Raw genomic sequence first — 25,451 nt, 5'->3', positions numbered from 1 at the left:
GTAAAATGGGTATAACAAGAACTTGCACCTCGTGGGATTACCACAGAGATTCAAGGAGTTGGGGGCAGGGGGTGCCTGGGTGGCTCAGTCGGTTAAGCCTCTGATCTTGACTTTGGCTCAGGTCATGGTCTCATGGTGTGTGAGTTGGAGACCCACATCGTGCTCTGTGCTGACAGTGCAGAGCCTGCTTGGGATTCTCTCTTTCCCTCTCTGTCTCAAAATAAGTAAATAAATTTTTTAAAAAAGAGATTCAAGGGAATGTGAATGAAAGCCCCAAATACATGTCCAGCAACACGGGCTCAATAAATGACCTGAGCTAGGGCACCTGGGTGGCTCAGTCATTTGAGTGTCAGACTTCAGCTCAGGTTGTGCTCTTTCGGTTCATGAGTTTGAGCCCTGCATCAGGCTCTGCACTGACAGCTTAGAGCCTGCTTCGGATCCTCTGTGCGGTCTCTGCCCCTCTCCCACTTGCATAATGTTCAAACATAAGTGAACATTAAAAAAAAAAAATTGCCCGTGCTATTATCGACTATCCTTATCATCCCCATTTTACAGATGGAAAACATGAATCCCAGCAAAGTGAAGCAACGTGTCCAAGTGTATCCAGTCTGTTCCGACTGCAGATCCCCTGTTCTTCCCCATGTGTCGATGCTACAACCAGCAAAACTTCACTGTGGGCAAAGCAGGTCACTGTAAACCCTGCCAAAGCCCAAAGGGAAAGACTGTGTAAAGGCACCGCACGTCCTATAATTAACAGCTGCCAAACTATGAATTACCACCTTCGCGTGTAATTCTCCTCCCATTCAGGCATAAACGGGCCAGAGAATTCTGTGCCAGGGAGAAAGGTTAATAATCACCACTGCTAACGAAGGACGCTCATAAATCATAAAGGCTCCTCAGTGGATGTCAGAGCACAGATACTTGAAGGGGCAAAGCCAGAGAGGAGAGGGCCTGTGCACGTCAGACCAGACGTCTACTCCGGGCCTCGGTCTCCTAATTTGCAGAACCAAGAGGGTGAGTCTAAACATCCAGAGGCCCTTAGCGCGGACGGTTTACATTTCTAGCAGATGGAACGCACGCGCCCCTTCACAGGATACTCATGCTTGGTCTAGGACCAAAAGACAGCAGGAGAGGGGCGGGGTGGTTGGAAGTGAAGGCCCCACTTCCCCCGGCTATCCCAGCGGCTCCGGGGTCATCGTGTTCAGCCGTACTGAACGGCTCCATCGTGGGAACGGGGAGCCAGGGGGGGGTCCTCACACCCGGGCACTGGGGGCTCCCAGAGAGTAACCTGCACGGGGGTCAAGGGTCTCCAGATCCCTGCAGCAGACGAAAGCTGAAGAGTACCTGGGGTGCGGACTGCGGAGGGAATTAGGTAGCCAGCAAGCACAAGGCCTCCATAGTCCAAACAGACGGAGGAAGGTACACGTAAGTCGGGGGTGGGGGCCAGAGCTGAGCGGTGCCCATCTTATGTGTGGACCCGATTTTGTCCTCCCCTGACCTTCACCAGCTGCCCACTGCTGGGTGAGAACAGAATAAATATCTAGCCCCTAGCCCAGCATTCAAAACCCTCCTTGATCTGACCCAGGGAGACTTCCCAGCCTCTTATCTCACCCGAGATATACCATTTCCAGTGCTCTCAGCAGCCAAGCTTCCTGCCTCCATGCCCTCCTTCTCCTTCTGTGTTCGCTGGTGACCTGTCCCCCTCGGGACTCCTCCTTATCTCTGTCATGCTCATTGCAGTTGTCTGAGCAGCTGTCTCCACCACAGACCAGTGGCCACCCAGGGCACAGTATGGGACTTCACCTGGGATCTCTGTCTCCCCAGCCTGGACTGTACCAACAAAGTGCCCAGGGACAATCTGCAGGGTAAATTGATGGATGGACAAGCAAACAGTCACTGATAGTTGCTTTCCTAGTTTCTATGCTCCCCTCTTCCTTAAAGAAAAGAACACTCATTTTGTCAGGGTAGAAAAGTATCTAGTTAAATATTTCCTGGTCTCTGTTGAAGCTAGGTATGGCCAATGGATTTAGTTCTGGCCAGTGAGATGCAGGTAGAAACTGTTCTTTTAAACTCCTGACAAGGCTACTACAAGAAGCTAACTTAGCTGAAAGGAAAGCTCTTTCCTCTTTTAGCTACATGGGATACAGATGTGATAGCTGGAGGTCCAGCAGCTATTTTAGACTGTGAGGCAAACTTGGGGATGAAAGCCACATACTAGAATGAGGAAAGACAGAAACCTAGGTCCCTGATACTATGGAACTGCCATATTAGCCCCAGGCAAGACCTCTCATGTGAAAGAGAAATAAACTCTCTTTTGGCTAAGACACCGTTTTAGATTTTGTTACATGTAAATAAACCTGATCTTAACTGTTATCAAGACAGAAGAAAGATAAAAAAAGAAAGTCATATCTTTCTCCTACAGCTTGTCTAGTCAGGAAGCCTTGACTGGGGACACGTCTACATTATCTTCACCCTTAATCCCACCTCAGGACAGTGAGCTCAGTCGGTGCCCTCTGATGCTTCAGCCACACACCCCAGATAATCGGGATGTCTGGTCATGAAGCAAGCACCCAGGAAGAGCCCTGAAGAATCTCTCCTCAGGGTCCTAGGGAAACCGCACCTCATGGAAGGCTCCGGCAGGGGTTCCCCAAGAGTGACTGACGCCATCTTAAGGGAGGTCGATCGTCTTGAAACCTGTTCTCTGAGCCCTCAGTGCTTCCTGATCAGTGAGGGGATCCCGACTTCCTAATTTTACATTGCCACCCTCCCTTCTACTACCCTCCCTATCACCCTCTCCTTCCTTCCTTTTTCCATGGTATGCATTGGCTTATTACTGTCTCCACCTCTGTCTCTGCTAGAATGTCAGTTCGTGAGGGCAGGGATTTCTGTGTGTTTTTTGCTCTGTTGTATCCCTAAGGTGTAGAGCCGGGACTGGTGTAGTAGGTATGCATATAAATTTTGGTGTGTGTGTGGGGGGGGGGGGGCGGTCAGGAGACCTGGCTCCAGTCCTGGCTGGTAAGCCTGGACACATTTGCCCACTCATCATTCTAAACAAAACAACCCTTCTCAAATAATACCCACTTCTGGGTATTTAACCACAGGAAAGGAAAACACTAACTCAAAAAGATATTTGCACTCCTGTGTTCATTATAGCATTATTTACAATAGCCAAGATATGGAAATAACTTAAGTGTTCATTGATGGATGAATAAAGATGATACACACACACACACACACACACACACACACACACACACAGAGGAATATTATTTAACCATAAAAAAGAAGGAAATCTCCTATTTGCAACACCATGGATGGACCTTGAGGGCATTATGCTAAGCGAATTAAGTCAGACAGAGTAAGACAAGCACTGTATGATCTCAATGATATGTATAATCTAAAAAAAAAAAAAGAAAGAAGTCATAGATACAGAGAATAGATTGGTGGTTGCTGCGGAGGGGTGTGGGGCAGGAAATGGGTGAAGGGAGTCAAAAGGTAGAAACTTCTAGTTATAAAATAAATAACTCACGGGGATGTAATGCACAGCACGAAGCCTGCAGTTAATAATACCGTATTGTATATTTGAAAGTTGCTAAGAGTAGATCTCAAAAGTTGTCACCACAAGAAAAAGATGTGTACCTTCGGTGCTGGATATTAACCAGACTTACTGCGGCGATCATTTCACAATATACACAAATATTGAATCATTATGTCATACACCTGAAACTAATATAATGTTATATGTCAATTATACCTCAATTGAAAAAAAAAAAAGGAAAAAAAAAAAAACCCGTTGGTGGTTATCTGCTCTGTATCAGACACCATGCTCCAGGCTAGGGTTTCAGAGGTGAAAGGCTCTAATCTCACGGACCCTGCTTCTAATGGGTGAGAGAAACATGGGGGAAGAAAACATGTTGCCGAAAACCAAGGGGACCAGAACTGTCCTGCAGGCTGGAGCTGGGGGTCAGGGAAATGTAAGCCCTGACTGTCCCAGCCCGGGAGGCCCCTGGGAGGCCCCCCGGGACAACCCTTTTGCCCCCTGAAGGAGGAGCTGACTCACCCTCTCTGGGCCTCCTGTGTGAGAGGCAGGCTTTGCATTAGGTCCACTTCCTGCGGCGGGGCCTGCGTGAAGCCTTCCCATCCACCCTTGGAGGAAGGTCTGGTTCTCTTTCATCTGTATTTTAAACTAACCCTTACTGAGCACTCCCTACCTCCCAGGCACTGTTCTAAGCCCCTCTCATTCACGAGCCCCGCTAATCCACACCATAACCCTATGATTTAGGTGCTGTATTAGCCCCATTTTACAGGCAGGGAAACAGAGGCCCAGAAAATTAAACTAGTCAATGCCACCGAGTTGGTGTCAGACCTGGATTCAAACTCGGCAGTCAGTGTCAAAGCCAAGGCAGTGAGTTCTGAGCTCTGAAGGCCTCTCGCCACAGAGAGATGAAGGGGGACTCACACACCAGCTGGGTACCTGATGTCAGGCAGGCACCAGAATCCTCTGCAGACAGCATTTCATCCCCACAGATGTCAACGATCACCTTCCGCCATCAGGGAGGCCCTGCTCTTTCTACACACTTCCTGATTTCAGTTTGATGACGATAGGGAGCGGGAGCTATTCCAAAAGCTATTCTGACCAATCAGGGTTTAAAAAAAATTTTTTTTTATGTTCCATTGTATATTTCAGAGAGAGAGAGAAACAGAGTGTGAGCAGGGGAGGGGCAGAGAGAGACAGAATCGGAAGCAGGCTCCAGGCTCCGAGCTGTCAGCACAGAGCCCAACGCAGGACTCAAACTCACGAACGGTGAGATCATGACCTGAGCCGGAGTCAGACACTCAACCGACTGAGCCACCCAGGTGCCCCACCAATCGGGTTTTAATACAAATTTGCCAGAGCAACTGAATTATTCGCATCAAGGGGAAGAGGTGGGCTCACCTTGAGGGACAGGTAGGCAGCGATGGTGATCCGGGCACTCAGGTGGATGTGGCCATGTTTGTAGCTCACGAGGAGTGTGGTGTAGCCCTGGGCCTCCGCTCTCACCTTGACCCCGCTGCAGTGCTCAGACCCTGGCTGCAGCCTCCCTGTAAGAAGAGAACCAAACGATCCCTGTGAACTTGCCTTTGCCAAGAAAAACATGACAGGATGACAGCCCCTCCTTCATCCTGGGCTTGATACACAATCTAACTTTTTTAACTGAAAAATCTGAACCGGGGCGCCTGGGTGGCTCAGTCGGTTAAGCGTCCGACTTCGGCTCAGGTCATGATCTCACGGTTCATGGGTTCGAGCTCCGCATCGGGCTCCGTGCTGACAGCTCAGAGCCTGGAGCCTGCTTTGGATCCTGTGTCTCCCTCTCTCTCTGTCCCTCCCCCACTCACACTCTGTCTCTCTGTCTCAAAAATAATAAATAAACATTAAAAAAATTTTTTTTTTAAATCTGAAGTATAATTCCTATACCAAAATACACTTATCATAAGCATACCATTCATAATGATATTTTTCCCCCACCAACTGAACACACCCTGTATCTAGAGAAACACTATGACCTGTATCCCTGAATCTCCCATAGATCTTTCTGGTCACTAGCCCTCCCCAGAGGAAAACCACTGTCACCTGACTTCTAACAGCTTAATTTTGCTGGCTTCTATATTTTACATGAAGGGAGTCACTGAGCATAAACTCCTGTGCGTCTATCCTCTTAAGCTCAACACTGGTGGTGAGAGCTCTCCTTACACTTTGCACAATGTACATCTTTTATCCGCATTTGTAAATATGACTTCACTGTATGAATACGTAGCGACCGATTTCCCCATGCTACTGCAAACACCTGGGTTGTTTGCAGAGTGGGGCTTTGAAGCAGGGTGCTGCTGTGAACACGTATGCATGTTTTCTGGGGTGGACGCATTTCGGCATTTCTGCTGGGCGTATCCCTAAGAGTCCGGTATCTTCACCCCTAGTCCTTATTCCCCAGGAGCATGCGTATGTTTGTATATCATCATCACTGCCAAATATGTTCCCTAAAATGGTTACATCAAACTATACTGTTCCTAGTTGCTGCACAGCATCCCTGTCAATACTTGGTATTTTCCACAATTTTTTTTTTTATTTAAAAAAAAAAATTTTTTTTCAACGTTTATTTATTTTTGGGACAGAGAGAGACAGAGCATGAACGGAGGAGGGGCAGAGAGAGAGGCAGACACAGAATCGGAAACAGGCTCCAGGCTCTGAGCCATCAGCCCAGAGCCTGACGCAGGGCTCGAACTCACGGACCGCGAGATCGTGACCTGGCTAAAGCCGGACGCTTAACCGACTGCGCCACTCAGGCGCCCCATTTTCCACAATTTTTGAAAAAGGCATTCTAGTGAGAGTGTAACGGTATTTTATTATTTTGTTTGAAAACATTTAGAAAAAAATTCTGTGAAACCCCACATACCCATCCCCTAGATTCTATAATGAATATTTCGCTATATTTCTCCTACCACATATCCACCCATCCCCCTACCCACCTACCCACTGATCTTTTTTTTCTCTATGCATTTAAAAGTAAGTTGCAGGCATCAGTACACTTCATTCGAAACGCTTTAGCATACATATAATTATCCACAGTCCGATATTTCTTCATGGTTCTCTTTCCTGAAGGTCAAATTTACACATAGTGAAATAGTACAGATCTTAAGCGGACCATGCCATGAGTTCTGACAGACGCGTCTACCTGTGAAGCCCTAACCTCTACCAAGATGTGGGACACGACCTATCCCCACGGTTCCCTCCTGCTCCTTCTCAGGCAATCCCCGCTCACCCCTTTCCCTGGAAGCAAGGACTATGGCATTCGTTTTACATCATGGTTTAAGGGTTTTGGGGTTTTATTAAATAATAATTTTATTGAACTATAACTCACATGTCACAGAATCACCTGTTTATTTTTTTTTTAGCTTTTTTTAATGTTTGTTTATTTTTGAGAGAGAGAGAGAGAGTGTGAGCAGGAGTGGGGCAGAGAGAGAGAGGGAGACACAGAATCCGCAGCAGGCTCCAGGCTCTGAGCTGTCAGTACAGAGCGCGGTGCGGGGCTCGAACTGATGAACCATGAGATCATGACCCAGGCCGAAGTCTGACGCTTAACCGACTGAGCCACCCAGGCCCCCCAGAATCACCCATTTCGAGTGCACACACAATTCAGTGGTTTTTTAACACGTTCACAGAGTTGGGCAACTGCCACCACTAATTCTAGGACATCTCATCTCCCAAAACGAAACCTGCATCCATGGCCAGTGGCGCCCTCCCCTCTCCAGTCCCCGGCAGCCACTGCTGTACTTTCCGTCTCTCTCTCCATGGGGATCGGTGTGCCCCCCACTGCACGTCAATGAAGCGCATTCTTTGGGTCTGGCGGCTGTCACGCAGCATGTTTTTGAAATTCATCTATGCTGTCCCATGATCAGTAAGCCGGTTCCTTTTTATTGCGGAATACTGTGCTGCGAGGGTGTCCCACAGTCAGTCTGCTCATCCATTCACCAGCTGAGGAGCACTGGCGATGTTTCCAGGTTGGGGCGATCATGGAACAGAGCACGCTGTTGTGTCAATGGCCACCACTGTGGCCAGGGCAGAAGTCCCCGCACCGCCAGGAAGGGTGGGCTATAGAGTCCACGGGCAGAGCCCACGAGCCCCGGAAAACTGCAGCTCTGCCCAGTGGGCCTGTGTCCACAATCACACACAGCGAATAGGGCAATGCTAGGTCTGAGTGTGGACCCTGCTGGCTTCCGGTCGGGTTCAGAGAGGCTGGGCGAATGCTCTCCTGGACTCGGCCCTGAATATGAGACAGGACGCCGGGTCCTCTGCAGAGCTGGGAAGTGGGTGCTGGGGAGTGGGGGCGGGGCGGCCTGAGCATGATGCCCTCTGCCCCCTGCCCCAGCCTGCCTGGTGTAGAGACTCAGCACTCCCTGAGTGCCAGGCTCTCCTGTCCCACGACCTCTGCCCTGACCTGGGGCCGAACTTGGAACATGTCCCTCCCTCTGCGGTCTCTCGCTCCTGACCTACTCTTCCTGCTTCTCAGAACACTCTTCTCCCAATTTTCCCCCTCTTATCCTTCAGGTTCAGCTCTCACTTCATTTAAGCAGCCTTCCCAGACATCCCCAAACTGGCTTAGGCACCCAACTTCTGCATGTTTCTGCCGAGGAATATGTTCAGGTTTTCCTGCTGAGTGCACGCCCAGGGGTGGGACAGAACTCACGGTCCCTGTGCTCGCCCGACGGCCCACTCCGTCCCAGGCACCGTAAATGCCTGTGGAACCACCTGTCTTGGTTGTTGGTGGGCCATGAAGGAGACACCACGCATCTTGTGTTCACCAGGAACCCCCAGAGCACAGCACTTACTAGGTGCTCAGCGAACAGGCTGCTGAAAACCAGCCGAGGCTGGGAGCAGAGCAAGGGCCAGGGCGGAGCAGGAGCCCAGGTGTCACAGCACCCCGCCAAGCCCGGAGCCCTGGGGCTCCATCAAAGGCTTGCAATGGTGCCCACGGCCAAAGAGCTTCCAAGGGGGCTTCAGCGATGAGGACAAGGAGGAAATGGGACCCCAGCTGCCAACTCCAGCAGGAAGAAAGTGGAGCCCCAAACTCACCGAGAGGGGTCTTGGGGCCTGGGGCTGCAGCCACTGAGGGACCCATCACGTGTCCTCTCAACCAGGCAATCTCAGCTGAGACAGACAGACAGAGAAGGAAGCCTAGCGTGGGGATACATCTGCCCCCAAGCACCTGTTCCATGAGCCTCCTGGGCCCCAGACAGATGTCACTCAACCCGCTGGCCCCACCTGGTCACCGGCCCCACAGGTCCTCTGGACGCCTGCATCTCTGTGGCTAGGCTAGGCTCCAGGCTGGAAGGTATGTATTTCTCATATAGCCTGGACCCTATACGCGAGGCTTCACCAAGCCACACGTACTCTACACCAAGGGACATTCCAGGAGCTTTCTGAGGGAAATTTTGACGCCACGGGTTTTGGTCTCGGCTGTCACCTTCAGAAACAATCTCCTTGAAACATGCTTCTTGCGCTGGGCTGAGGGACATTCGTTCGTAACCCTCACAGCTAGTGAGGAGCGGGTATCCCTATTTTACCCATAAGGACTTTAGGTTCAGAGAGGCTGGGCAACTTGTCCACCATCACACAGCCAATGTGAGGAAGAAGTGATGCTCAGACCCATAGCTGTGAATCCCAAACTTGTCCCCCATTCCCAGGACCTCCTGGGTGCCAAGCCGGTGCCTGGGCCGCGGCCTGCAGACTCCCCTCCCGGACACACGTCGGGGGCAGCGCAGGGGGGCAGCTCCTCTCCTGCCCCAGCGGGCCTCTCTCTCCCTCACGCGGAGGTCTTTATCCCGGGCGGCTGACCACCGAGGCCCTGCCCACCTGTTACTTCCAACCCCTCCCCGAACCTTCCTCCCTCACCGGATTGTCAGTCCTTGGCTTTCTTCATCCACAGGAATCCCCTCGCTGCCCCGTCTCCACCTCTCAGGGGATGATGGCTCCACGGTCAGTGTCAGACACACCCAGGTCTGTATCCCACCCTCACCTGTGCCCTTGTGTGACCTTGAGCAGCTAGCTCGTGAAGAGCAGCTCCCTGTCTCTTCATCTGACACGTAGGCCAACCACAGCCCGCCCTCCCACGAAGTCTGATGAGTCACACACACACGCTGAGTGCTTACTCTGCACCTGGTGGGGTTGACGTTCTTTAAACTGACTGCCACCGCCACCATTACCACCGACATCACCACCGAAGCCCCGCGGGGCAAGCCAAAGAGGAAAGGTCAATGTGCATTGAGGGGTGGACACGCTTCATGCCACCAAGGTGTCAGGATTCTGTCACCAGCCAAAGTCCCTACCGACAGGTATCCCGAGTACCTACTGCAAATCCAGGCACTGCAAAGGGCACGAGGACATGCGATTCTATTTAAGATGACACCCATTTTAGAGATGTGGCAACTGAGGGCTCCCAAAGCCCAATGACAGGGTGGGTCACACAATGGGCAGGAGCCGGACCAGACCACTGCTGATGGTGGACAAGGGGACACATGTCATTCCTCATGCTATGACCCGCCCCCCGCCCCCCGCTGTCTCAAGCCCTCCAGTGGGCAATCGGGGGCAGCCCCTGTTCAGAACTTAGGCATTCTGTCTGGTGCCCACTCATCAGTGCTGGCTCACCTGGGAGTGGCTGGAACACGCCCTGGTTCTCTACCTCGATCGCCAAGTCGAAATGGGAGCAGTCGCTCAGGGTGACCACCTCGTCGGCCCCACCAGGAATGAGGCCATTGATCCTCAGCGGCAGCTCCAAGGTCTGGCCCACGCGTGCCTCCACCTGGCACGGCGCGAACTCCATGCTGCTGGGCTCGATCACGTACACCTGCAGGACAGCGGCGTGGACTGAGGTCATCGGGCTCCGCGGGAGAGGAAGGGCCTGTGCTAGTGTTTCCTAAGAGCTGCCGTGCACTGGGCACTGAGGACACGTCAGTGGGAAGACTGAGCTGGGAGGACAGGTGTGTGCAGTGAATTGGGGGACAGAGCTGTCAGGGAAGGCCGCTCTGATAAGGTGACCCAGGAGCTCAGACCTGAGAGCCATGTCAGACGCAGCCAGACAGAAGTGTAGGGGGAAAACATTCCGGGAAGCAGAGACAGTCGGTGCAAAGGTCCTGAGCCACGTACCAGCTCAGCTTGCTGGAGGAATATAAAGAAGGCCACAATACAGGGTGAGAGAGGCATCATCACCCACAGATGACAGTTCTATAGAACAAAACTTGTCACACTCCAGGTTCTGTTCTAAAAACACTGCTAATTCATTCAGTGCTCTCAGGCTCTTTGTTAAGATTTTATTAGCCACCTCTACTTGAGAAAACCTGGACGGTGGGTCTGAGCCGGGCAGCCTGGCCTCTGGGGCCATTACACAGTCTCTTGAGGAACCGTCCCCAGGCTGCTGAGCAACTGGATGAAAGGTAGCACGTGTACTGAGATTAAAGAAACTCAGGGGGAGAAGGACAGTGGTCACAGTTCATCCACAATTTGACAATCATGCTGTAGCTAAAGGGTCTCAGTTACGACCCTTTTTACGTGAGAATGAGATTGATCCTTAGGAGTGTGTGTGTGTGTGTGTGTGTGTGTGTGTGTGTGTGTGTGTCTCTATGTGGATCCAGATATAAAGACCAGGACAACCTGTCCATCCACGTCCCAAATAATATACGAGCAGGTTGAGACTGGACACGCTGTGTAAGGAGCTTTGACTTCTGCGTAAGTGAAGTCATAGAGGTAGGTGGAGGTCGGGGTCAGGGTCAGGAAGTCAGAAGGCCAAGGTGGATGGCAGTGACTCATACCCACCACCCACGGCCTTTGCCACGTGAGTTGGTCCTGCACCACCTGGGGTCAACAGCCAGGTGCAGGGCTCCAGTACAGAGAAGGAAATGAGTCAGAGCCAGGTCTCACGGAGTCTGGGGCCTCCCTTTGACCATGAATTTGCCAACGCTCAGCAGCACTTCTGACTTGGAGATTTCATTCCTTTCAGGTCTGAGGACTTTTCTAGAATGACCCCTTGGTTACCTCATGTCTTCTGTGTTCCCTGGTCCCCCTTCCAGAAACTCTCACTATGCTGACCCTGCCCCTTCTGGTCTCATCCCCTGCCTGGCGGGGGACGTCACACCCATCCCCCTGCTGTGACCTGAGCTCTTCAAGGGCGGGGCTGGGGCCTGACCCCCATCCCGCTGCCAGCCACCAAAACCCAGTCCAAGACTGAGGGCCGAAGTGCTTCTGAATAAGCCTGAAGGCTGGATGTGAGGAGGCGGGCTGGAGACCTCCGTCCTGTGCCTCTCCCCACACCCAACCCCGCCCCCAAGCTGTCCGGGGGGCCCCCGAGGTCTCACCTTCATCTCCCCAAAGTGGAGCGGGTTCTGCACGTCATGTGCCTGGATCACACTGAGTCCAGTGTTACTGCCTGTGGTCATGACGCCCTTGACGGTGACCATGGCCACCATGTGGCTTGACGAAGACCAGCTGAAGTTCCCACTCCCGCCGTGGGCCTGGGGAGGAAAACCAGTGCATCAGCCCGCCTGCCTGCCCACACGCTCTCTCTCTCCCTCCGTCCATCTCTTCCTGCCGCACACTCACACTCGCTCTCTGACTCTCACGGTCAGCGGCCTCTCACCACCTGCAGCACCAGCCGACCCCCGGCTGGAGGCCGCCTCCCCACCTCGCTCTCTCTACCGGGTCTCATTTCCGGTCCTCATACTGTGGGGGCCTTGTGGCCGACACACACACACGCACACGCCCGTGACACTGGCCCCAGACCTGGCGGCACCCCCAGACCTGAGTGGGAGGACCCTGGGCCACACGGCAAGGTCCAGGAAGCTGCTTCCCCGACCAGGCACAGGCTCCCTCCCGGCACACAGCCCCCCCGCTGCTAGCCATCTCCCCTGAAGTACAGGCAGTCCAGTGGCTCCCCACATCGGGGGCCAGCACCCCAAGCCCTGGACGGGGACACACCTGAGTGAACAGGCAGCAGGTGCCGGTGACAGTCGTCACGGCCAGGGAGACAGCAGGGACAGTGCTGGCCACCGGGGCTCGAGCCCCCATGGGAGTCGGTCAGTGCCCGCTGACTGAGGCCAGGTGGGCGCGTGCATATCAAAGACCGAGAACACTTGATAGGTGACAGAGATGTTCTCGCCTTGAATTTCAAATTCTTCTCCCAGGATATTTACACTGCTTTTGGAAAACAACCTTTTTTTTTTTTATCACTATTATTTTATTTTTTAACAAAAACAAATGCTGAAGTTGAATGTGCCCTCAAGGCTTTCTTTATTGTGCTTCCTTGTCTGTTGATCTGGGTTTTTGTTTTTTCTGATTGCCAAAATATGATGCTGTGACGGACACCCCAGAAAGTAGAAAAAGCATAAAAAGTCCCCGATTTTAAATTCTCTCCGACCACTAGAAGGTAACAGTAAAAGACACAGAATAGACAAAAAGCCCTAATCCCATGGAAACCCCCAAAGGAGCGAACCCAGATGTGGGGTGTCACAGTTACCTTTATTGTGTACTGATAGGCGCCCGTCTTTGGTTGCCACGGAAACGTCAAGATGCTCGGATAGAGGGTGATGGGGACGTGAATTTCTACCTCCTGCTGGTTCCACACAGGTACCCGCAACGTGTGGACCCCTCCATCCTACAAGGGGGTGAGGGAGCTGCACGTCACCATGACAATCAGGTCATCAGAAGTTTTTGCACCCAAGCAGACCCCCACCCCTCCCCAGAGATCAGGTCACAAGGAGATTTTGTGATTGTCGGGGAGCAGGAAGGATGATGCCGGATACCCTCCAGCCTCCTCTGTCTCCATGGAGACAGCTTTCCACAGCTCTGTAACAGCCACTCAAGTAAATGCTGCCTGACTTCATCTTCATGGCACCCCAGGTGGGACGATGTGGTTATCCCACTTTACAGGCAGGAAAACTGAGGCATGGGGCACGAAAGCAACTTGCCCAAAACCCCCAGAGCTGAAGTGAGACTGGTAGGAATCGTCTAACCCCCAGGCTGTTCTCTCTGCTGCCTCTAGCTGCCTCCTCCAGGTCCGGGGCAGGTTTGTGCAGGGTAGGAAGAGATCACCCGTCACCCATGCCAATTTCCCAATCAGTAAAAACCTGCTCACACCTAAAACTGACCGGCCTTTTAAATGAAAGGACTTGGAAGGACCCAAGCAGCCAAAACGGCCAAAGGGATGCTCCTGGCTCCTGGCTGCAGCACAGCTAGACACACGGGCCCAGCGTGGTTTCCCCAACAGGGTTTCTGCCCCAATCCCAGAAGGGCAGACTCACCTTCACAGGGGCTGGCAAAGGGCAGGGGAAGAGGGGCACCCAGTATGGGGACGGGGGACAGGGAAAGCCCCAAGCCCCACCACCAGACAGCCCTCGAGAGCCCAGACGGAGGCGACCCTCACGGTACCCATGAGAGCAGCACACCAGGCTGAGCCGGGGGTCCCCGGCCTCCCAGGGCTCATGTCCAGCCTGGGAGGGTGCGGGGGGTGAACACGGAGGGAGGTGCCAACTCGCCTGGTCCACCACGGAGGTGAGGGCTGCCTCGATAGCCGTCTGGCCCTTCTTTGTCGCCCTGACGTGATGGTACGAGCCATTCTGGGAAGAAGCGAGCACCTCAAAGAACTCAGGAGGTAACACGGTGTCGATGCGGAGATTCTGGAAGGGGGGCAGGATGGGTGAGAGAGGCGCTTCTGGGACGAGTCCAGAAGTCAGAATGCAGGAAAGGAGCGAGGTCAGGCCACGGGGCCGCCTGAGGCCCAGGGGCCTCAAAACCAGCAGACGAGCTGGGCGAGTCCCCAGAACTGAGCTCTGACCACTCTGGCCTTTGAGCCCTCCCAGGCCACCCTCCCCGCAGGGCCCGGGGACCCAGCGCTCCTGCTGCAATCACCCGGTGGTGCTCAAGCCCATGTCAGTTTTCTCAGACCCTGAGGTCCCAGCAAAGAAACCACTAAACACCAAACCACAAAAAAGGTCGTGAATATCCACGAGAGCCTGACCCCCCTCACCCCCAAAAAAGGGGGATCGTCAGGGTCCTTGTTCAATAACACAAAGAAAGCAATAACCTGCAAAGCTGCCTAAGGGGGAACCTTGCCTCCTTCCTCTCAAACCTCAGAAGCCGCCAGGAAGGTCCCAGATGGTCCAATTGAGGATCCTGGAAACCTCTCCTGAAGGAACAAAACGTGCCAAGACTCCTCTCCCCCCACCTATGTCTGCCGTTCCTTTCTATAGCCAGAAAGCTAACGGATGTTGGCCTTGGTCACCTGGGACTTCCAGACAGAGTTATAGGTATTCCTGGCCCTGCAGGAAAAGATGCATCCTCAGCAGAGTGAGGTAAAGTCTCAGGCTAACGACAAGGGAGCAGGAAGGCAGACAACGCTTGCTTCCCGTCACCGCCTCCTTGGACTGTGCTGCCTGTGGCTTCCTCTCCCTGCTCCAGCCCTACAGGGAGAGGGCCAGGGGTGCAGACTCCCAGGCTCACAACGTCCTGAGAGGCCCCCGGGATCCCACGGTGCTGTCTCCCATGGACCCGGCAGCACCACCAGGAATCACCGGACTCAGCTAGCCCGTGTGGGGGCCCTGCTGCTTTGGGCGCTGCTCTGGGAGACGCATCCCACACCCCGCCGGGCCCCGAGGCAGGCACTCACGTCGGACAGGTAGACCTTGTTGCCGGACTTGTCAAGCACTTCAATGGTAATTTCATACAGGCGGCCAGTCTCCAGCACCCACCTGTCACCAGGCTGGATGGCGAACCCTACAAAACAGGCAAGCAACAAAGCCTGACCACCCGGACCACAGGGGCGTGCAGCTGAGGAAGAGGATGGTACCAGGCACCATCAGCCCCAGGGCCCCGCAGCCGCTCACAACCTGCTCTCCTCCGAGGAGAAAGAACAGCTGCTGATCATGGTGAGATCTGACGCCCACCACCAACCTGAGCCCTCAGAACCTGAGGTGATCTCTCAGATGCCCAGGACCAACCTGAGCACATCCCTCACTGGCTGCTCAAGGGCTCACTCACACTTGACCGGATGGTCCACGGATGGTCTACACTGAATCCACAGCAGGTCTACACTGTGAATCTGAGTAGGTCTGAATCTGAATCCACACCTGAATCCACAGTAGGTCTACACACTGAACCCACAGTGAGTCTACACTGAATCCACAGGTCTACACTCTGAACCCACAGGGAGTCTACACTGAATCCACAGTAGGTCAACACTCTGAACCCGCAGTGAGTCTACACTGAATCCACAGTAGGTCTATACTCTGAACCCACAGTGAGTCTACACTGAATCCACAGTAGGTCTACACTGTGAATCCGCAGGGAGTCTACATCTGAATCCACAGTAGGTCTACACTCTGAACCCGCAGTGAGTCTACACTGAATCCACAGTAGGTCTACACTGTGAATCCGCAGGGAGTCTACATCTGAATCCACAGTAGGTCTACACTGTGAATCCGCAGGGAGTCTACATCTGAATCCACAGTAGGTCTACACTCTGAACCCGCAGTGAGTCTACACTGAATCCACAGTAGGTCTACACTGTGAATCCGCAGGGAGTCTACATCTGAATCCACAGTAGGTCTACACTCTGAACCCGCAGTGAGTCTACACTGAATCCACAGTAGGTCTACACTGTGAATCCGCAGGGAGTCTACATCTGAATCCACAGTAGGTCTACACTCTGAACCCACAGTGAGTCTACACTGAATCCACAGTAAGCCAACACTCTAAACCCGCAGTGAGTCTACACCGAACCCACAGGAGGTCTACACTGTGAATCCGCAGGGAGTCTACACTGAATCCACAGGAGGTCTACACTGTGAATCCGCAGTGAGTCTACATCTGAATCCACAGGAGGTCTACACTGTGAATCCGCAGTGAGTCTACACTGAATCCACAGGAGGTCTACACTCTGAGCCCGCAGTGAGTCTATGATCCAAATCCAAAGTGAGTCTACCTCTGAATCCACTGTGAGTCTATGCTGTTAATCCGCAGGACTTCTACCCACTGAATCCCCAGTAAGTAATGCTCTGAATCCACAGGGTTTCCCTCTGAGGCCTGGCACTGAGCATTCTACCCGGGTGAGCGGCCCTCCCTCCCAGGCCTCCGGCCGTGTTCCCACACGGGGCCACACCAGCTGCTGGCTGACCCCCAAGACGCCACGCATTTTCTCACCACACCTGCGCCCGAGCTGTTACTTCGGCCAGGCTGACCTGCCTCGGAAGGAGCCACTCTGAAACACCTGCCTCGAACATCATCTCCCAGAGGCCTTTCCTCTGCACTCACATCTACTGGCTCTGGACCCCTGTCCTGTCACCATCCGTTCACACTGGTCTCTCCTGCGCGAGGACCTAAGCTTCCTCCCTCCAGAGCCCCGATGCCCAGCAGAGGCCAGACAGAGGGAAGGTACCAAGAAAACCTTTCTGAATAAATGAAGTCCCTGAGACACACAGGGCTCCCCTGCCAGGTGTCACTGCACGGTCAGCTGGGGTCCGCACCAAGCAGCAAGCAGCAAGCTCACGTGGCGGCTAACAAGAGGACCCAAGGGGTTGCCGCGTGTCAGTCAAGTGCTGCCTGGCCTGAACCAGTTCAGTACGCTCAACAAGGAGTCAACTCCGAGGAAACACAAAGGAAGCACCGTCACTGTGACCAGGGGTGACATGTGTCGCAGACATCCGCCAAGCCGCGGTCAGTTACGGCAGCCCCTGGGCCCCGGCTCTGCCCCTATAGGTCCTCCATAACTGCAGATTCCTCCCTTCCTCCCCCAGTCAAACACCTCCCCTTCCTCCCCACTGAGACTTTTACCAAGTGCCACACTGCTTTAGGGGCTCCTTTGTAACTGCGCTGCCCACTGGGGCCCCCGACCTCCAAATGGCCACAGCCACGGTCGGGTCTGGATGGAGCCTTGGAATAAAACCCAGGAAGGGACAAAGCCCTACTGACTCGACCGAAATATTTCTGTCTCTGTTGAGCCGGTCACCTACCCTGACCTTGGCCTACCCTCTGCTCGTCTGTGCATCACTGGGGGAAGGACTAGGGAGCAGCTGGACAAGGACTGGCAGAGCTGGCCAGACTGAAGCACTTTCTAGGGAGCCGTTCCCTTTACTTGTATTTTTTAACTCCTATAAATAAACAACATCCAGGGGGACCCACGATGACCCAACTCACCCAGGTATCCAGGTTCAACCACGTAGATGGTGCTGTTGGGTAATCTAGAAGCACCCTGCATGCGGATACCTGAATTCTTAATTAAGGAACAAAACATAGGAAGGAAAACAGACTGGCTGGCAGGATTCAGCTGGCTTGGATGACTTGATTACCATCTAGACATCACAGGCAAAGGAGAGGGGATGAAAGCTTGCTCGCCTGAGGCCAAATAGAATAAGGCCATTTTCCAGAACCCAAGGGTCCAGCACACTTCCTATATGAGCAAAGGTGGATCTGTGCAAGAGACACTGGAGACCACGGGAGCAGGTCTAGGACGGGGACAACCCATGTGCCAGTGTGGAAACAGCCGCGGCCAGGCCCCTCAGATGAGGCTGCCCACGCCCAAGATGGTTCCGGAGGCGAGGAGTATGGCTCAGCTCCTGCCACCACCTCCCATCCGGGGAGCCTCTCCGGTGAGTCACCCACCGAGGTGAGCAATTCTACACGGCCGTGTTGCTATTTCGGTTCCTTCTGATTGTCAGACCTTGAGGGAAAACAGGGTTATTTTTAGCCTAGCCAAGCTTTCAGGGAGAAAAAGGGCTTCCCAACAGCAGATATCCCGCGTGGGGCACACATATGCACTTGCAGACTGGCCAGGGAAAAGGGTACTCCTGTGGCTGAGAACCAGGTTGCTCTGTCCCAGCTGCACTGCAGTGACCATCGACGTGTCCTGGTCCAAGACAGCCACGGGCCGGCTCGGGTCTCCCTCGGGGCTCGGGATGCTGTTCTGAAGCTGCAGCTCATACTGCTCGGAAGGCATTGAGAGCTCTGACCACCCGGAGTCAAAAAGGGGAGACAAGAGCAAAGACAGGAAACGTTAGTAGCCAATGTGGCAGTCCCGCCCCAAATCCCTGGAAGCGTCTCCCAGGGCTGCTGCTTAACGGACGGACTTCCCTTGTTTCTTCCTTCCTTTCTTTTTTCCTTCCTTCTTGCCCTCCTTCCTTCCCTCTCTGCCCCCCCTTCCTTCCCTCCCTCCATTCCCTCCCTTCCCTCTCCCTCCCTTTCTTCCTTCCCTCCCTCCTTCTTTCCTTCCTTCCTATTTCTTTCTTTTGCTTAGCTTTCTCAATACTTTTTTTTAATTCCAGTATAGTTAACATACAGTGTTATATCTCATCAACCCTTTTAATTTTAACATTATGCTCAATGCCTGTGGAGAAAGCTGACACTCTCCATGAATTTTCAGAGACAATCAGTTTTTCAGTGACTGCTGTAAACTGCCTTTTTTTTTTTTTTTTTTTTAATGAAGCACGGCTTCCGACTCCAATTGCAGACTGCTTACAGAATACAGGAGTTAAATGAACTCTATTACTGCACTAAGGGTCCAGCATGGGGCTCACTGGATCTGTGCGTCCTCTGGGAGTTTCCAAAAAGGCACCAATCCGTGGTTTCCCACCGGGTTTTGGGAGCTCAGTCTAGAATTCTCTCTGTTGCCATCCTGCCCATCCATCAATGCTTCCCCTCTCTGTGTCATGTTGTAGAAGAGAACTCGCTCATTCTGGACCAGGATGAAAAACAATTTCCCCAAGGACATAAGGGGTTCCACAAAAGCCACCACCCCTGCATCCATTTTCCACACTACGGTAGTGGCCACGAGCACTTTTGATACAAATGGCTGCCACTGACCACGAAATTGAGATGTGGCAGGACTGCGCCTGGTGTTTGATGTGCACATTACCCCATTTTATCCCACAACAACCCTTGAAACAGGCACTACTGATGCCCACACCCTCAAGATGGTGGTGCTGCAGAAGTCAGGACAAGAAGCCCGCCGGAGGTCCCACAGCAGGCAGCGGCAGAGCTGGGATTCAAACCAAAGAGACCACAAGCACTTTCACATGACTTCTCCCTGGTCCGTCAAATTTCCTACCCGGCAACCCACTCGTGGAGCCTGTAGGTGCTGCCACGTCCCCGCCCTCCGGCAAGAGAGAGAAAAGAGAAAGCGGAGAGCCGCTGACGGCATCCCTGCTTGTTGCTCATCTCTGGGTCCCGGCTCAGGGCCTTGCCACGGGAGGCGTCCAGGACAAGGACCAGGAGGAATTGCAGCTCGAGCATCCTTCAGAATCCCCAAGGATTCCAATGGGAACTCTAAAAGGGAGGCAACTGGTCTATTTCCTGTCTTAGGGTATCTTCTGTGTGTTCCAGTAAGCCCCCAAGAACTTGCTCTCAAGCAGAGACTCTCAAAGCGTGATCCCTGGACCATCTGCGTCACCTGCCAACTACAAATGACTGGCCCCACCCCAGAGCTTCTGGATCAAACTCTGGGGGCCCAGTGCTCAGAGTTTGAACAGGCTCTCCAGGGGATTCCAGTGCACACTAGAACTGAGAATCCCTTAGCGAACACACAGCCCATTTCTTGTGTCTAACTGGGGGAAGCCCAGCCAAGCTGGGCTGTGATGCTTGCAGACCGTATGTTCAGAAAACAGCAGCAGCACGTCAAGGATCCGTGCCATGATAAAATAATGCCGCTGCTCAATAGAGCAGTATTACTTCATGTTGTTTTATGAAGCACTAGCTCCCTCCCTTATTTAAAGTTCTCCAAGCAAATAGGCCATTTTGGGAAGGGAATATACTGATTCTCACAAGATCTTGCACAACGACGTATTTACAAAAGCCTAAGACAACGAAAATAAGGGGCTTGTCTGACTCCTTAAACACCTCTTACAAACGCAGAACTAGCTGCTTCTAAGAGGCACTGAATACTAAGGGTCACTATCTGTCTGGAAACATAGGAAGGTTGTTCTTGGGACACGAGACCAGCCCGTCTACCGTCTGCAGAGGGGAAAGGGCATACCCAAAGGCTGCCCTCTGTAAGCCAAGAGGCCCACATGCTTCTAGGAGACAGGCTCTGTGACCCCTCCGGACCCCGTCTAATGCTCCAGACATGCTCCTAATCCACCCACCCCGTGTAGGCTCACGGAGCTCCTGGGGAAGTGGGCCTGAGCCCAGGACCGTGGGGGGCTCACTCCCCTGCCTCCAACTCCAGCACCTGCTCACGTAGCCCGTGTGACTCAGTGCTGGGAAGCACAGCTCAAGGGTGTGCTGGGTTCCAAGTCCTTCGCCACCTGGGACACAGACACCCGTCTATGCGGTTGGTCTTCCCAGCTTCAGTGCATTTTAGCTCAGTCATTTCCACTATTCCACTGCCCTCAGTCAGCATTGTCCTTTCTAGGGTTTCTTCTGTCTGATGGTGTGGTTACTGTGCCAGCCAGGTCTGCAAGCAACACAAACACCAACAGGGTGGAGAACCGAGGGGAGAGGCCTGTGGCCCCCACTGGTCTGCAGGCAACACCGAGGCTCCTGTCATGAGCTCCAAGAGCCCCTCTCCTCCCTCACCGGCCCCCACTTGTAACATGTTTGCAGGGTAATCATTGGATTGACTGCTGGGCTGTGCACTCCAGGAGGGCGGGGACCTGGGCCGCATACACAGCACCCAGCAGGCTGCGGCACACAGTAGGTGCTCAATAAATGGGCTTGCAAGACAGCGAGCACCAAATAAAGAGAGGCGGGACATAGGGCAACATGGAAGAAAAAATAATTATATTTTTAAGGAAGGAAAACCGCAAAAAAAAAAAAAAAAGCCCAGAAAGAATAAACTTGGGGTTACAATTATCTACATGCTAATAAATCCACGTGACTGCCCTCTAACCTATAATTCTCCGAGCCAAAGCAGGATGTCATGCAAGACAGACAGTGGCTGAAATTCATGTCCCCTGTAACACCATCAGTCCTGGCTTTCCTGTCTAGTCAACTTGTTTCGCATGACAGTGATGTGAATTATATCTCAATTAAAAAAAAAAAAAAAACAAATCCATCTAAAATGAATGGACAGAGTTTCCGTTTATATGACTTGTTCACGGCAGGCCTTGGCTGGCTCAGTTCTCAAGGCATCTGTCTGGAATCCTCTCCAGAGCTGTGCCAACCACAACCATCAATCACACAGGTGTGTTTATCTTTGGACGAATTTTCCATCTCATTACCTCACTGATGAAAGGGAGGCAACATGACTATTTCCAGTCCTGGGGTATCTCTTGTGTGTTCCAATTCTTTGACGTCTATAGTAGTCACTAAACCCACAAGCTTCCTGGGTACTTAGGATGTGCCGTTCCCCTGAACTATGGCCCCTGAACTCATTCAGGGTGAGCTCTTCAGACGTCTTAATTAAATCACCCACCCTTGGGGCGCCTGGGTGGCTCAGTCAGTTAAGTGTCCGACTTCGGCTCAGGTCATGATCTCGCGGTCCGTGGGTTCGAGCCCCACGTCGGGCTCTGTGCTGACAGCTCGGAGCCTGGAGCCTGCTTCGGATTCTGTGTCTCCCTCTGTCTCTTCCCTCCCCTGCTCACACTCTGTCTCTCTCTCAAAAAATGAGCAAATATTGGAGTGCCTGGGTGGCTCAGTCGGTTAAATGTCCGACTTCGGCTCAGGTCATGATCTCGTGGTCTGTGGGTTTGAGCCCCACGTCGGGCCCTGTGCTGACAGCTCAGAGCCTGGAGCCTGCTTCGGATTCTGTGCCTCCTTCTCTCTCTGCCCTTTCCTGCTCATGCTCTGTCTCTGTCCCTCTCTCTCTCAAAATTAAATAAACATAAAAAAAATTTTTTTAAAGAATCATCCACCCTTAACCATGCTCACTGCCCTCCCTGGTTGGGTCTCAGCCCACAGCCCCCACCCTGCATCCTATGCAGAAGGGGCTGGTTTCTCAGCTTCTGTGGTCTGAGGGCAGAGAGCCACACAGTGGCTTCTGACCGGATCCACTGCTCTGAGGTGAAGCAGTCTCTTTGAGGACCCCATCTATGCCACAAAAACCCAAATTTCTTGGATACTGAAGCATCTATGCACCCCGCATCACAGAGTGACCCTCCAACCTAAGGGAGGCACCTGCCCAGACACACATCAAAGCCCTCGGATGGACAGGTGACACTCCTGTGCCCAAGATCTTAACATCCTGTGCTCTGACCATGAAACATGGGTAAATGTTTTTAAAAAAGGATAATAACAGTAATAATTCTTAGGAGGACTGGTGCTGCATGAAGAATGCTCATCACATAAAATGCATCCCAGGTCCACGACCGTCTAGAACTTCCAGAACAAATGCACATCCGTTAAGTAGTTTTGCCCTCACAGCACAGACAGAAAGGCCTCAAGGGCTCTGATGGAGAAACTGAGCCCTAAGGGGGGACAGTGGCCTGCCAAGGCTGCCCGGCACTCAGTGGCAGGCCGAGGGCAAGACACACTCCCACGTGAGGTTCACAGCTTCTGACGTTCTGAAAACAAAGGGACGGACACACACCCAAGAGGACTGAAAGCAGCATCTCGCAAAGATGTTTGCACTCCTGTGCTCATAGCAGCTTTACTAACAGTAGCCAAGGCAAGGAAGCAGTAAGTGCCCATCAGCAGGTGAATGGAGATAAACATTCAACAGACGTGAATACCCATGCAGTGGACTACTCTTCAGCCTTAAAAAAGGAAGGAAATTCGGACACTGGCTACAACAAGGACGAGCCTTGAGGACATCATGGCTAAGTGAAATAAGCCGGTCACAAAGGGACAAATATGGTAGGATTCCACTTCCTGGAGGTCTCTAGAGAAGTCAGATCCACAGAGACAGAAAGGAGGACGGTGGGTGCCAGGGACTGAGGGAGGCGGGAGGGATGGGGAGTTGGTGTTGAATAAAAACAGAGTCTCAACTTGGGAAGATGAAAAACGTTCCAGAGCCAGATGGTCGTGATGGTTGCACGACAACACGTGTGTACTCCATGCCACTGAACGCTTAAAAAGCATCAAAATGGGAAATTTTATGCCATGTGTATTTTACCACAATAATAAAAAGGGGAGCCTCTGCCGTGATTCCCCCGCAGAGTCAGCGACCCACCTGTAATCTTTCCTTGTCTGATTTTCTGCACCTTATAGCGAATGGAGGTCCCCACCATCAGGTAGACGTCGTACGCTGGGTTCAGAAGGATGTTCTCCAAGATCAGTAGCCTGACCTCCGCAGGGTGCACGTGCTTGGAAGACGGAGGAGAGCAGGGAAGGTGAGGTGAGGTTGGGGAACGGAGAGCAGTGTGGGCAAGAGAAAGAGAATCTAGAACTTTTCAGGATGCTCGTGTGCGGACCGAGAAGTTAGGGAGACAGAAACAAAGCAATGCTCCCAGCCCCACACCTTCAGTCCCCTGAAACCCCAGGGGAACCCGGTGTGAACAGCAGGCCACGTATTACTGCCACACGGACTGAGCAAGGCGCCTCACATTACGCACATTGTAGCTCTGGATACAATCTTTTTTTTTTTTCAATGTTTATTTATTTTTGGGACAGAGAGAGACAGAGCATGAACGGGGGAGGGTCAGAGAGAGAGGGAGACACAGAATCGGAAACAGGCTCCAGGCTCTGAGCCGTCAGCCCAGAGCCTGACGCGGGGCTCGAACTCCCGGACCGCGAGATCGTGACCTGGCTGAAGTCGGACGCTTAACCGACTGCGCCACCCAGGCGCCCCAGGGTACAATCTTAATTAAACGGAAAGAAAAGTGAGGAGTGAGATCCACGGACACTGTGGCCAACAGGAGCTCAGGGGCTCCCCCCGCAAAAACCCAAAGGCCAGGGAGGTTGGGAGGCCACTGGCAAACCTGAAAAGGGGCAGAGATGCATGTCCCTGAGGAGTGCTCGGCCCATCCTGCCCACCTCTCACCCCACGCTGCGACCTCCTCACCAGGAAAAGGCATGAGAGACTTGAAACGGGAGAAAAGACCCCATCTCGAGTCCAGCGCACCCCTCCGGTTACCAGTCTGCGGGAGCCCGCACCTTCCACTGCCTTTGATCTGCTGGCAACTCTTCTAGTCGGAGAAAACTTGGCAAAGGAAACAATTCTCATCCACAGAAATGCAAATACATTGTCTCAGGTGGAGATGTGGCTGATTTTCATCCCGTGGATATTTTTTTTATGCTTATTTATTGATTTTGAGAGAGAGACAGAGACAGAGCGTGAGCCAGGGAGGGGCAGAGACAGAGGGAGACACAGAATCTCAAGCAGGCTCCAGGCTCCGAGCTGTCAGCACAGAGCCCGACGCGAGGCTCGAACCCACAAACCGCGAGATCATGACCTGAGCCGAAGTCGGACGCTTAACTGACTGAGCCACCCAAGCGCCCCAACGTCCTGTGGATATTGACAAGTTCTGCTTCCATTTCTAAATTCTTGGGATTCTCCTTTGACCCATTTGTAACATCTTAAAGGTTTCGTCACTTAATGCTAGCTTAAATAGTATCTTTGACTCATCAAAAAAGAAAAAAAAAACAGGCCTTGGGCTGGGCTTGGTGGCAGTACTTTCTAGCACGACAGGCAGAGAAGCCACTTACAGACAGCAGGCAGGACAAGGGTGCCTTTCCAGCTCAGCAGTGGGGAGGGCTGGGCCGGGGCTCTGATAAACGGAGGCAAACTGTCTCCAAATACTAATTGCAGGGTGCTACAGGATAACGCCTGGGATATGGCATGTCCCGTGCTTCTAAACCCCCCCAGGACCCCCAGCCTACTGGCTAAACCACGCAAAAGAGTGAATCAGGAGGAGTTCTCTCACCTGCCGCTTTAGAAAGTAAAGAAAGACATGGGGTGGGGTGGGGTGGGGTGGGGAGCTCTCCACAGATGGGACCACCAGTCCCGGGGGCTCAAAGTGGGAGCCAAGAAGAAACAGCATGGGGGACACCAGGAAGCCCCCAA

At 52.9% G+C, this 25,451-nt stretch overlaps 1 protein-coding gene across 4 annotated transcripts in view; it reads right to left on the bottom strand.

The window, feature by feature from the left end:
- Window positions 1-25,451, bottom strand: part of NUP210 (nucleoporin 210) — a 109,445-nt gene that overhangs the window by 55,324 nt on the left and 28,670 nt on the right. For all 4 annotated transcript variants that reach the window (XM_030307499.1, XM_030307498.1, XM_030307496.1 and 1 more), the window contains exons 6-14: window positions 23,619-23,751; window positions 18,362-18,520; window positions 17,714-17,782; window positions 15,189-15,295; window positions 14,059-14,199; window positions 13,041-13,178; window positions 11,884-12,039; window positions 10,181-10,379; window positions 4,937-5,082 (exon numbers count right to left, since the gene is read on the bottom strand). In XM_030307499.1, the coding sequence (XP_030163359.1) occupies window positions 4,937-5,082; window positions 10,181-10,379; window positions 11,884-12,039; window positions 13,041-13,178; window positions 14,059-14,199; window positions 15,189-15,295; window positions 17,714-17,782; window positions 18,362-18,520; window positions 23,619-23,751 (1,248 nt within the window). The remainder of the gene's footprint in view (window positions 1-4,936; window positions 5,083-10,180; window positions 10,380-11,883; window positions 12,040-13,040; window positions 13,179-14,058; window positions 14,200-15,188; window positions 15,296-17,713; window positions 17,783-18,361; window positions 18,521-23,618; window positions 23,752-25,451) is intronic.

The sequence above is a fragment of the Lynx canadensis genome, chromosome A2 (genome assembly GCF_007474595.2).
Source record: "Lynx canadensis isolate LIC74 chromosome A2, mLynCan4.pri.v2, whole genome shotgun sequence".
NCBI lineage: Eukaryota > Metazoa > Chordata > Mammalia > Carnivora > Felidae > Lynx > Lynx canadensis.
This window is presented reverse-complemented; position numbering and strand designations above follow the sequence as displayed.